Here is a 14,169-nt window from a genome sequence, read left to right as displayed (position 1 = left end):
GCGTCACCATGATAAAGATACTGTCTGTGCTTTAAAATGACAGAATTCACAGATGTCTCCATTTGCCCGATCTTCATCGAACAGAGCGAAAATAGACTTTGCAATTATCCAGGAGTATCTGATGTGTAACAGGCATCCTGGAGAGGTCAGAAACACTTATTAACATCAAACTGTGCAAGCGTGCGTCATGTCTTCCTTGTGCGTTTGTTGTCTTTGTACACTAAATAAGACATTCTTTGTTTATTTGCACAGAATAATGTGAACACATGTTAAACGTAATGGTTTAAATATGAAACCGATAACAAGCTAAAGATAGAAATATCAGCACACAGTATATTCTGACTAACATAAACCAATCCTAACTGGCAACACAATGCATACTGGTCTCATTTTTCAGCATGGCAGTAAAATTAATGTATATTCTAGTATAAATGAAAAAATTGCAGTACATGGTACAATAAATAGACAGTTTAGCCTGAAAGGATGGATGTGCAACACCAGCAGTCAGTGATGTGCATTAGCCAGGAAAAAAGGGGGAAAGCCTCTGGCCTCCTTCCAAACAGCCTGAAAAAGAGGAGCCAGAGAGAAAGAGAGTGAGAGTGAGGATGAAGAGGAGCAGAGAAAGGAACGGCATCTGCTTCGCGCCTCAGTAGTTTTAAAAAACAAGCGGAGGGGAAAAACGCTGGATGCCAGAGACTGTGAGTACACCTGTCTGTGTGTCACCATAGCAACCTAATTAAAAGGCCAATAGGATGAAGGCACGGGTTGGTTAGAGCTCAAAAACAGTTAAGTGGGAAGATCAGAGTGAGACTGCAGGAAGAACGCTTCAGCTGAGGTGATTTGAGAGAGAGAGACTGAGAGAGACTGTCTTTACCGGTCCACATCAGATTTTTTTTTTTTTTTTTTTTACCATATGTGACCCTAGGCCACAAAACCAGTCACATGGGTCAATTTTTTTAAATTGTGATTTATATGCAATATGAATGCTGAATAAATACGCTTTCCATTGATGTATGGTTTGTTAGGATAGGACAATATTTGGCAGATATACAACTATTTGTAAATCTGGAATCTGAGGGTGCAAAAATATCGAAACATTGAGAAAATCGCCTTTAAAGTCCATTTATGTGTGCAATTGTGCTGCATTCACTCACAGAAATAAATGTTTTATATATTTACGGTAGGAAATTTACAAAATATCTTCATGGAAAATGATCTTTACTTAATATCCTAATGATTTTTGGCATAAAAGAAACATTTATAATTTTGACCCATCAAATGTATTGTTGGCTATTGCCACAAATATACCCGTGCGACTTGTGACTGGTTTTGTGATCCAGGGTCACATATTTACAATTTTTTCATTATTTGTACATTTATTTACAATTGTATAAATTATTGATATTTTATGTATTTTTTGCTGTCCCATTTTAGTCACACTTTAGTTTAGGGTCCAATTCTCCTAGTAACTAACTATTAACTACGACTTTTGCCTCAAACTATTAATTACTGTTTATTAATAGTTAGTAAGGTAGTTGTTAAGTTTAGGTATTGGGTAGGATTAAGGGATGTAGAATATGGTCATGCAGAATGAGGCATAATAAGTTTAGTGCTTAATGAGTACTAATAAATAGCCAATATCTTAGTAACATGCATGCTAGTTCATAGTGACAAATGGACCCTAAACTAAAGTGTTACCATTTAACTTAATTTATCATGCAGTAAAAGCACACTCCGTCTCAAACTGAAAGTGAGAGTGATCATTTCAGAGAAATGGACTAGAGCAAAGGACTCATGTATTTCACTTCTAAGCCCCTCTGTCTCACTCTCTCTTTCTCTAAGATCCCTTTGTCTGTCTGGTAAGACTAGTGGTCTAAAGATGCCTGGGGTTAAACACATTCCGTCCTCATGAAAACCTAAAACACTAAAACAGGCACCTTTGTTCTAAATAAAATGAATGAAAGAAAGAAATAAGATTAGTTTAATTAACTAAACAGACAGGGAAAGCAGTCTTTGGTAATGAAAATAATTCAATTTTAGTCCGGACTGTATGCATTAAATACCCAGGACCGAAGAGATCATGTTTCCATTTTATTCCAAGCAGTTCTGTAGGAATTGTGGGTTCTGTTGGAATTGCAGTGTGTGTCCGTGAGAAGTCAGTGAAGGTGAAACGGAGGATCTTCCCCTCAGGCTGTTAGGGGGTCTCTTTGCTATAAACATTGCTCACATTCCTGCTACTAATTGGATCAGAACCGTAGAGTTCCTGGTGGAGAGCTCTTTCATTGTGCTTTTAGAGTCTTACGTGGGTGGTGGTCTGATTCTTCTCTCTCTCACGCTACTATTTGGTCTGGGTTTTTTTGAAGGGCACATGGTAGTTTTTTCCTATTTTGGTCACGTCTGGTGATACATTGGATATTTATGACGTTAAAATAATAATATATATATTTTTTTTTTAAATGGTTGCTCTTCTGTTGTGAAACTTAATAAAATGTTATTTCGAAAAATTATAAATATTACATTTATTTTACAAAAATAGTAATAATTTATTATTTATATTAATTATATATCATTAATAGTGATAGTAGTAGTAATCGTCATTGTAAAATTTAACATTATATTATTATTGTTGTTCTTTTTTATTGGCCACCAGCTTTCTTAAAGACTGGTAGGCTTTTTTTATTGTTTTGTTTTGCTTTTGTTGCTTTTTTTGGTTATCACTCAAAATATTTCATGGAAAACCTGAAAACCTTTCTCTGAAAACTTTCCCCATAGCACATCCGCAAGGAGTAAATATTCAGGGTTGGATGTTAAAGGCCAGGTCATCCCAGACTCTCTCAGGAGGGCATCATATTATGAGAAGGATTTATGAAATCCTTCATTATTCCCTCTCTAGTCTCCAGTCTTGCCTTAGTCCCTCCTGATCGTCAATCATACATAAACATGAAGAACTGCATGCAACAATAAGCTCTAGCTTTATTAAAGTGCTCCATCCTTATCGACTGTTTCGCTGCTGTCTGTCTCTCCACCCATAACTCTCTCTTTATTTAAAGTTCAACTGCTATCTTCAGTATGTTTTCCCTAATACATCTCTTTTTAAATTGCACCGCATATGTCAGCTCACATTTTCCGTCCGTCCTTCATCACAAAACATTTTTTTTATGTTTGATCATTGTCTTTGTGCTAATATTTCACAATTTCATTCTGATTCCTAATCTGTTAACAGCTAATTTATTAACATGTTGTGAATTGTTGCATTATAATATGTTAGCATGTGACGCTCATTTTGGAGTGTGAGAAAACAGATGTTCCGACTTCAAAAAAAGCTGAAAAAGTTCCAGATGAAATCATAGCTCTGCTTCCGCACCGCTCACATAATCTTCAGACAACTGATGCCCGTCACAATTCACATCATGACAGCTTTTTAATGACACCCAAGAGGTCACGCAGGGTTCCTTCAGTGTGTTGGTTTGGTGCTTGATCTGTCCTTGCACATTTGGCAGATCTTAAACCTGCCGGGAGTCTTTCCGCCTGCTAGCATCTCAACATGCAATTTATCACCCGTTCTAAAGAGGAACACCTGTGCTGGTTTAAGATAGGAATAGACCTGCAGGGGGTCCACACATCCTTACTGACTTATTTACCACATTTCCAAGATGTTCTCTGTTTTATTTCTGGTTCCTCTTGCGGTTCCTCATCTATTTGGGGCACTACTCACATTTTTTTTTTTCATAAAAATCTAATTCTTTATAGCTCCCTCCTCATCCTTTTTCTCCTTTCTTCCTCTCTCTCATGGACACACTGCCATCTTTATCTGTGTCTCTTCCTCCCACGTCCCAAGACGAAAGAGTCGCAGCTCTCTTGTTAGTCACGCTCTCTCAGCTGTAACGGCTAGCATGCGACAGCGAGCGCCACGAATAAGGTGGAATTTACATTGATCCTGGTGAAAGCAGTTGGGGTGCCTTTGATAGTCAGAGAAATCTAGTTGAAATCCTCCATCCCACCGTACTTTAACAGGTTTGATGCCGTCACAGATGAAATTTCCACCTTCTGAAACTTGGGGAGACCCTCTTTCATTCTCTGGTTTCATCTTAGATCTGGTTCCCTATCCACTTCATCATGTTTGTTTATATTCACAGGTCAGAGTAAAAATAGCTTATGTTGTTTCAAAGGATTGTGTAAAGCATCGTTTATCAGGTTATATTTGAAATGTGTAAAATGCAGTGTTATGTGAAATGATTGTGATATTCTACCTCATTCATTGCTTATTTTAGCCTGCTTACTGTTAGCATGGGTGTTGCGTTATATGCACTGCTGTTCAAAAGTTTTTTGTTTTTTTGGGGGGAAAATGTCGTCTTTTTTAGCAAGGATAGATAAAATTGATCAAAATCTATTGCAAATAAATGCCCTTTTGAACTTTCTATTCATCAAAGAAAGAATCCTAGGAAAAAGTAGCATGGTTTCCACACTAATATTAAGCAGCATGACTGTTTTGAACATTGATGATTGAATGATTGAGGAATACGAATATCATAGGTATACGTTACATTTTAAAGTAAATGAAAAATACAAGACCGCTGTTTTAAATTGTAATAATATTTCACAATATTACTGTTTTAATATATTTTTGATCAAATAAATGAAGCCTTGGTGAGCAGAAGCGATTCCTTTCATAAACTTACTGATCCAAAACTTTTGAACAGTAATATAATTAATATAATTCATACAGACCTCTCATTGGTCTATAGTGTTATTCCAGGCACTTCCAAGACAAGAATCCTCCAAAACGAGGTTAAAAATGATCTCTGACACCATTGCTTTTCCATTAAGGCCTCATTATACTTCTGCGTCGGACCTACGCCGGAGCCTATACGCCGTAGGCAACGTGTTGGTTTTAATTTATACTTCTGTGTCGTTGTCCGCGTTGACGCGCACCTAGGGAGCATGTGAAACCCCGAGGGAGGGGTTCTGGCAGACCAATCACCGCGCTTGTGTCCGCGTAGAATTGACGCGTTGTTACATTTTTGGAGTGGTGCACGTCAGGGTACGCCGTAGGGTACGCGCGCTACACACAGCCTACGACGTAGCTACGGCGGCAGTTCGACGCAGAAGTATAAAACAGGCTTTAGGGCTAGGGCTAATTTCACACCACGCACAAAAGCCTGTGTAGATTTTTATTCTGTGTAGATTAACCTTAAGGATGTAAATGTGGACCGCTCCATGTTAACAAGATTTAATGACAACATTTCAAATAAGAGTTTATAATAAATTTCCAATGGCTCACTCCCATAAAGTATGGTGCAATTTTTGTGCATTATTAAAATAAATGGAATAAATAAACTGGAATGCAACTTTGTGTCTCTTTGTGAAAGAAACAGCCAGGCCCACCAAACCCTGAATAGCATGTCAGTAGAGTTACATCATCTGATGAAAGGTATAATCATATCGCATGCGGTGGACCAGTTCAAAATGACTTGTTGTGGAGCTTTGCATCAAATTTTGAAGGATCAAATGCTTGTAATCATAAAAAAACCATCCTGGTGTCATTGATATGTCAGTGTGTAATCATCCTTGTGTGGTCAGGAAGAGGTAATGTTCAGTTGTGTGTGAGACAGAGTTTTGTGTGTGTACACAAATGTCCACACTGAATTGTCAATGCTTTTCTTTGTGTTTTTTTTTTTTATATATATACTCGGCTCTTACAGAGAAATGGATTTTCAAGTGGACCATCTCCAGGATGACAGACTAGAGTCATTTTGCACAGTCTGGTGCTTTTTGCCGGCAAAAAAAGAAACTTTCATTTCCCAAACCGCACTCAGAGCAGCGAAAACAGAGCTGAAACACCCAGGACAGCACAACCCTCCCTGATGAAATTAAACCAGTCAAGGGTACTAACATGTTAAACCAGTAGAAGTTTGGAGGCTCTGGCGAGGTGAGGGAACCCTGTATCAAGAGTCAGTGTAGGTATTGCATCAATAATTCAGCAATGCTTCACTTCTCTAGTTTAAACACACTATTGGGTGGAAGTACTGGGAGTGAAACTTCCTAAGAAGCCAACAATGGAGATGAATGGTCTTCTGGGTGTGTATGTGAGAGAACAAAAACATCTTGGCCCCAACAAACACTATCAGGGTTAACACACTCATCCAAACCAAACACTGGAAGTCGTTCTCTCGATTTTTCTTCCACTTCTGCTGTGTGTTGTGTGTCTGAAAGAGGAAAAAGTGCCCCCACAGCTGTTTTGTGTCAGGTCTGTCAGAAAGGGTGACTGGTCTTTGTGCAGTCGTCATATATTTGAGAGGCTGATTTGCATGTGGAGTCGTGTCAGATGGAGAGTTGTGACGGCTCCACTGTGAGCTGTCAGCCCGAGGAGGAGTCTTCCAGCACGCTCTGCCTTCATCTCTGACCTTGAACTCCAGACTCTCCAGCGGGCTGTTCATTCCGTCTCTCTCAAGAGCCACATTTCCTTTCCCATGTCTCAGTGGAAGAGAGCAGGATTGTAACCTCAATAATGGGATTTTTAATGAAGTTGTGGATTGTTTGAATGTTTTTAAGTGTGTTTGATTCAACAGTGAAAAAGCATGGATGGAGATGAATGATGAACCACCACAGACATACCAACCGTTGGTATGTCTGTTCATTTAGGCAACCCATCAGTCAGTTTATTTAAAACTATGTAGTTTTACACTTTTAGACTCTTCCTGACATTGAGGTTTTGTAGTACAAGAGGATTAAACAAATACTTAAAACAACATCTGCCAGATTCCTACACTTCCTGTTGACTTTGCCAAAGCAGCCTTGCACACATCCTGAAATCCTTCCACCCAAGCTGGCCTCAGCTTGGTCTTAATTTAATTAAGAAACACTTTTATAAAAGAGACTAGTGTTCAATAGCTTAATTTATGAGTCTGCACACTGCAGCAGTCCAAGCTCGTGGTATGACCCTCAGTTACATTGTGAGGTGCCCTAAGTCTCAGTACTGGGTCCATTCTCATTAATAATGTGGCTGTTTCACTGCGTGTTATTAGTATTGACCGACCTTGCACAGAGCAGGCGGGCAGTTATTGGCTGGGATTTGGATCTGCCATGCGTGTTGATGGGGCCCAGAGTTTAATCGCTGTGGAAACATGAGAGTTATTAAAACAGGAAGACTTGGCGCTGCAGAGGGATCTCAGATGTCTCTCAGGCTCACTAATGATTATAAGCCTGTAGCCTTGTCACCAAATAGTGTGAAAGGAAGAGGGAATGAACAAAAAGAGAAGTGAAGATCCTAAAAGTCAAACAAATGATTCTATTGATTTAGGAGAAAAGAGGAAAAGATCAACGGAAGTCTGAAGAAGTCAGAAAGTCACCTTTAACAACGATCTTGCAAGTCTGAGAGTCGTCTTGCTGTGACAGGGAAGGTATTGAAATGTGCAGAACTGTCCTATGCTTTTGTAAGGGCCTGGTTAATACATGCACACTGCCACCATGTGGTCAGTAAGGGAACTGCATGTAAAGTGTAAGGGCATTTGAGTGCACAATGTTGGCTGGATTGGCCAGAGGCAAGATGATTGCTCAGTGTATCTCAGCACCCAGTGATACCTTTAAGTGCAATGTGGGTCACTTCAGCATTGCCCACTGTTCTTGTCTAATCAGAGATTTCACGCTGTTTTCGAATGTGTAATCAGCTCTCTGGCACTTTGAGGGGAATCTGTTACCTTGGCACATTTGGTCACAGGGGTGTGAAGAGGTAATGTAGGGTGAAGCACAGCTGGAGCGGGTGGTGACGGGGGCGTTGAATCAGTAACTGAGAGCTAAAGCTCTCTGTCGTCAGTTTGGTTGAGATTAATCTGTTGAAAACCACCTGCTAGGTTGTTGGCAGTGCTTTGTCTTCCTCCCACTCCACAAATCCTTTGCCTGGTTCCGCCAAAACTCGTTTTCCCTGTGGCCTTTGTCCCTGTAACATGCTGTGGCAGAACGCTCTGGGAAATAATTTTTGCATATTTTTCAGGAAAGGTCCCTATAGTGTGCGTGTAAGCAGTGTAAGAACTAAGGTCTTTTCTTGAGGTGGTTTCATCACCATGGTTATCTGACTGCTCTCACTTCAAAACAGCCTTTCACTAAAAGACTCTGAGCCATACCTGCTTTTTCACTTCAGCTCCATATAATGATGGTTTAAAGATGTCTGCAGATGTTTGGGTATAAGGATTTTTTTCATCTCTTGTTAAGGCAGTGTGCATGGGCGTGCAAGATTTTTGTAGTGTGTATGGGTGAAATTTTAATTTTAAAACGATTCACTGAAATTAATTGAAACTTACTAACTTTAATGTTATTTTGCTACTTACATTTATGCATTTTAGTAGATGTTTTTATCCAAAGTGACTTAGTTACATGCTTGTATTATAACATTATGTTATTAATTCACATAAATTATATTGATTTTTAAATTATATCATTATTTTAATACATAATAGCACACCAAATATATTGTGAATATCACAATGATGTTTGAAGGTCCATCGATCACGAGAGAATCTAAGCAGGCAGGATGTGAAGTGGTGGGAAAGGATTAAGACATTGGTGCCCAAGGGCATGATGGGAAGACTCTGAGCAATTCAGGCATTTATTGAGTCACGGTTTACATCCGGTCTTTCAAAACAGAGTTTTAATTGTAGGATAAAGTTACAGACATACTACCCACAAAACAGGTTGCATTGTGATCATTTTCTTTTGTTCTGCTGAATGTGTTTTGTTGAGATAAATAGCATATTCATGTAAAGCATGGCACTAGCAAAGCCAAGGTCATTCAGTTCCAAGGGTATGCCTTTACTGATACAAATTCTTAAATAAAAATATCATAATCTTGTATATTATTGGTTTGATTTGTGACTAATGGAGTTCTCCTATCCTGTTTCCTACAGAAAGTTCTACTACATCACTCTACTGAGGGACCCTGTTTCCCGCTATCTTAGCGAATGGAGGCACGTCCAGCGCGGGGCCACGTGGAAGACGTCCCTGCACATGTGCGACGGACGGACCCCCACACCCGAAGAGCTGCCGTCCTGCTACGAGGGCACGGACTGGTCGGGGTGCACTTTGCAGCAGTTCATGGATTGCCCCTACAACCTAGCCAATAACCGGCAAGTGCGCATGCTGGCTGACCTCAGCCTGGTTGGCTGCTACAACCTCTCAACGGTCCCCGAGAAGAGGCGCTCGCAGCTCCTGCTCGAATCAGCCAAGAAAAACCTGCGAGACATGGCTTTCTATGGCCTCACGGAGTTCCAGCGGAAGACGCAGTACTTGTTCGAGCGCACCTTCCACCTCAAGTTCATCCGGCCGTTCATGCAGTACAACAGCACGCGGGCGGCCGGCGTGGACCTGGACAACGACACGATACAGCGCATCGAGGAGCTCAACGATCTTGACATGAAGCTGTATGATTACGCCAAAGACCTGTTTCAGCAGCGCTACCAGTACAAGCACATGTTGGACCGGCGGGAGCAAAGACTACTGAGAGGACAGGCGTCTTTCCACAGCCCGTTCCGAGAGGACGGAGTCAGGGGAGAGGGTATGGCACGCCTGCCAACCGAGGACTACATGAACCACATCATCAATGGATGGTAACCGCCCACCCCTCTCCAGAGAGACCGAAAAAGAGACCGTAACGAGGAGAGGGGGAATAAACGTACCCAAGTGGAATACCCATTCCCAGGCTGGAGAGTTCATTGTTCCATCCTTTGGTCTGGAATACATGACCAGAAAACGTTCTAGAAATGTGTCTGTGAGCGTTTCGCTTAGTGCAGCATCTCAAAGGCCTTTTTAAATGAAAGTTCTGGCATAACATTTATATTAAATTATCGATTCTTTTTTTTTGTGCCACAAAACATTTTTTCTCGACCTCATTGCTGCAGTGTTTCACAGAAAGAGTGACTGAAATGAACAAATAGGTATTTCAATACCTGATTCACATGAATATAAAAAAATCTATTGATTGTTAAAAGATTGTGGTTTTTTTTTTATTTACATAAATATGTATAATAAATCTTAGATTGCCTTTTTTAAATCCTGGTGTGAAGTGGATGGTGCAGTCACAATTGGCTGAGAATTACTAACAGGTGTTGTGAGTGAATATGATTTTATAGATCTTAATATATATAACACAGAAGATTCCCTTTTTCCATGAGTGTTTTTATTATTTTTCCCCCTTTGAGTGTTGAACAGATTTCCTGTAAGCCTTGGAGATTGTGTTGAAAAGCCATTCCTGAAAGTCAAATGCATCCAACTGCAGTTCTGTCAATATCTAAAAAAACCACCATCATGCACTGTTTTGTTTGTTTTTATTTTAAGCATGTGCTAATTTATACAGTATGCACTGTATGCATTCTGTGCTGTGAACCTTTTACCCATTATCCAGTGCAGTATATTTGCATTGTGAATCACATACTTTAAATTAACCAAATCTTTCTCTTCCTTTTCTGATCCGGATTCACACTTGCCCTCATAAATTATTGAGTTTGTGTGCATGTAAAACATGTTAATTGAACCTGCACTGAGCATGTTGAGGCTTGACATCGCTTACAGATAGTTCTCGTTTGGCTCTGTCTACAGAGACTCCTTAACTCCCATCTTCGCACTTCCCTCCTGCTGAAACTCAAAATGAATAGACTGCTATTGAAGCCCATTGAAGATCCATGTTAAAATGCTTATGGGAAAAGTGTGAAGAAATGGATCATATGTTCCATCTGTATGTATCAATCAGAATATGGAGAACAATCCTGATTAAACCAAGAGATTGGCGAGGAAAATGTGACCTGTGTGTGTGTGTGTGTGTGTGTATAATATACATAGTGTGTCTGTGTGAGAGAGAGGGGGAGAGAGAGAGCTAATTTAAGGTGTCGAGTTTGCTTTCCAACATGATCATTACTGTGAGTATTTCTGTTATTCATGACACCTGTATCTTTAAAGGTACCAATAAAAATATATTTCCCATTTTTATGACACGGTTGTGTTGTCCTTGTATAATTTGTTTTTTGTTTTTTTCTCTAAAGAACAGTATAGCTTTAAAGGACAAAACATAGCCATTACTTCAGTCTTCAGTGTCACAAGATCCTTCAGAAATCCTTTTTATATAATAACGTATTTAGTTTGAAATGGAAATCTTTTTTTAACATTTAAGATAACAGGAGATCTTTTTTTATACCATTTAACGAATGACTACTGACATTTTTGAAAATTGTATTGCATCCTGTCTGAATAAAATGTTTTTGTTTTTTTTTATCTTACTGATGCCAAACATTACAATGATAGTTTGTATATATATATATATATATATATATATATATATATATATGTGTATGTACACACACACACAATACATAATTTTCAGATATGAATCACCTTATAATTAATTCAGTAAGATGTTCATGTGTGACCTATTATTAAATTATATAAAGTTTTGTCATTTTTATTCATAAATTTTTATTGTATAATTTTAGCGTATACCCTGTAGGTGTTTTGTCTTTGTGTGGATAACCATGTGCTCTGAAGTATTACTAATTCTGGAATATTAACATTAATTTAATGACATTCAGTTAGGACTCCGTTTACAACACTCTTAATGCGTCCCCTAAAACACTTTAATCTCAGGAAACCCAACACTGTATGAAAGTGTTGGAACCATCACAGGTTTCCGCTCAGTGAAAAAACGTGTTTCTGTTTTGAGTTTATCAGCAGTTCTCTCCTGAGTGTTAATTATCTTTTGGAGGATGTGTGACTGTTGGTGTTAGTGTTCCATGAACTGTGTTATGACTTGAATATTTCCTGTGGAAGACAATTTTGTTTGACTTTCTGCCTGTCTCAGATTTCAGTGATAAACATTAAGAGACTCAGTTAAGAGTCTAGACTATATTAGATATTCAGTCATGTTGCAAATTTGTTTTTAAAGGGATACTTCACCTCTGGGAAGATGAATGTGTATTTAAAATAGGTCATTTAAGTAGAAGAAATGTGGAGAAATTTTTGAATTTGGAGCTTTCTAGACTGAGAAAAGCCAGAAAATGTATGTTTGGCTTATGTGGATGAAAGACAACAACTCCCAGAATGCACTTGCTTCGCTGCCTTAGGAGGCCACGCCTACCGGTTAGAGTGCAGTGAGCACAGTTGAAAACAACAAGGCTAGCCTAAGTAAGTGATGAGTTTGCCAGGGATTTAGAGACCCAAAATGTCAGGGATTCGGCTTTTGCGTTCTACAGTCGCCATTCATCATGTTTACTGTGGCGAGCAGGACGAGGCTGACGGCCGCGGGAGAACGGCGCGAGGCCGGTGGCTTCATTACTGAGACGCGCCGGTCTCGTATCTCTCACGGAGGAGCGGGAATTGTCTTAGCAATGTTAAAACGCACATCAACCGATCACTTGTTTAGCGTTCATGTAAATACTACAGTCAGATTCACCGATCGGAATTAATTCAGTTAGATTGAAACGAGAGGTGTGCATGTAAACAATGAATGGCGACCGCAGAACGCAAAAGCCGAATCCCGGACATTTTTAACAGTCTCGCCCGCCGGACAAGTCCGGGAAAAGGAAGATGGTAACCCCTACTTACTCAGCTTTCTCCTATTATTCAGCTTTCTCCACAGAACAAGAGCATGCTAGCTTAGCTTCCAAAGAAAGACGGCTGATACTGTGTACATTCTGTGAGTGAGATCCCACCAGTATGGGCGGGTTGAAAACATGCGGAACAACGCCATCTACTGGCTGTAGTCTTTAGCCTCTGGACAGAAAATCCTCCGATGACGCAAAATGACGATTTTTGCGTCATCGGAGGATTTTTTCCAGACAAAAAATACATAAATTTCTCCTCTCAGGGGGATATGAGGGGGGAAAGCATGGTAATTCGAAAATACTACAGGTTTTCTACTAATACAAAGCTTAATGCTAAATCCTGAAGTAACCCTTTAAGTTTGAGAATATCACTTATTTCTAGACAAATTTCTTAGAGCAATCTTACCAGGCCAAATAAAACATTGTTATTCAAATACACTCTTAGAAGGAATGTGTAGAAAAATTACACAAATTATGTGTAACACTCTAATTTACACATTTTGTGTCAATATTAACTAAAACTGTGTATAAAAAAATAATCTATTTTACACATATCCATGTGTAGTTTAAAGTTTACACAACTTGGGTATTTACTCAAAGCATTTAACACATTATGAGTAGACTGATGTGCTTACACATTTTAATGTGTTAATTTTTATAACGCGACCGTTATTTAAATTAGCTAGTCAAACTGAACCAACCAATAAGGTGACTTTTGAGTGAACATAATCCAGTTCCAGTCAGTTGCAGTTCAGTAACGTTAACGTTAGTAGATAAAAGTCTGTTAACGACAGCAACTATTTTGTTTTTACTATATTGTTGAAAATAAAACATGTACCTTATCACTTCGTTATCGACTACCCCTCGCGTCAAAACTGTTCGTGAAAACCACCTCTTTACCAGGGAGGAGATGATTCGCGCCGAATCACTCCGGTGATGCTCAAGGTTGAGGTAAGCTGTACTTGAATTATTTTTTTTTACTCATGTTCATTTTCAAAAACAATATTTCCTGCTACTGTTATTTTAATACTGGCTTAAAAGCTAGGTTACGACGAGATTTTGCGGGCAAAAAACTCGACTTTTGTCAATAGTGTAACGTTAGCAGCTAACGTTAAAGTTAGGTGAAGCACGTCTAAACCAAGCAGCTTTATGTTGACCAATGCTGCGAATTTGCGTGGAAACCCCGATTCAAAATCGGCATAATTTTTTTCCACTTTCACACGAAATTCCAGATAATGAAGAGACCTTTATTAATGGATTTTACACGCAAAATTTCGCCAAGCAATGGTAGCTAAACGTGACCGCACCTAGATTGTAACTTACAGTGCTACTCGATTTACAATACACAAAATGTTATTTGTAAGGGTGTTTTAAAAATCGTCTACTCTTTATTAATTTGATTAACGTTACGTATAAAATGTAATCGTAGTAGTGGATTTGAAAGTTTGCTGAAATGATTAGCAATATGTCATAAGTGCTCTTGAGTGATGTGCAGGCTAGGTAACGTTAACTGTTAGCATACAATAACGTTAACGTTACATGTGCTAACTTTATATAAAATAAGTGACCTTTGCATTATGTCTAATAT

General features: G+C 39.1%; 1 protein-coding gene across 1 annotated transcript in view; it reads left to right on the top strand.

The window, feature by feature from the left end:
• The window catches only part of hs6st1b (heparan sulfate 6-O-sulfotransferase 1b), a 52,579-nt gene extending 41,601 nt beyond the window's left edge, over positions 1-10,978 (top strand). Inside the window, exon 2 of the mRNA XM_081352850.1 lies at positions 8,901-10,978. Coding sequence (XP_081208976.1) covers positions 8,901-9,603 — 703 coding nt within the window. The 3' untranslated portion in view covers positions 9,604-10,978. The remainder of the gene's footprint in view (positions 1-8,900) is intronic.
• Positions 10,979-14,169: the final 3,191 nt, after the last annotated feature.

The sequence above is a fragment of the Scardinius erythrophthalmus genome (genome assembly GCF_964197995.2).
Source record: "Scardinius erythrophthalmus genome assembly, chromosome: 22".
Lineage (NCBI taxonomy): Eukaryota > Metazoa > Chordata > Actinopteri > Cypriniformes > Leuciscidae > Scardinius > Scardinius erythrophthalmus.
Note: the sequence above shows the minus strand (reverse complement) of the source record. Positions and strands in the feature narration are given on the sequence as shown.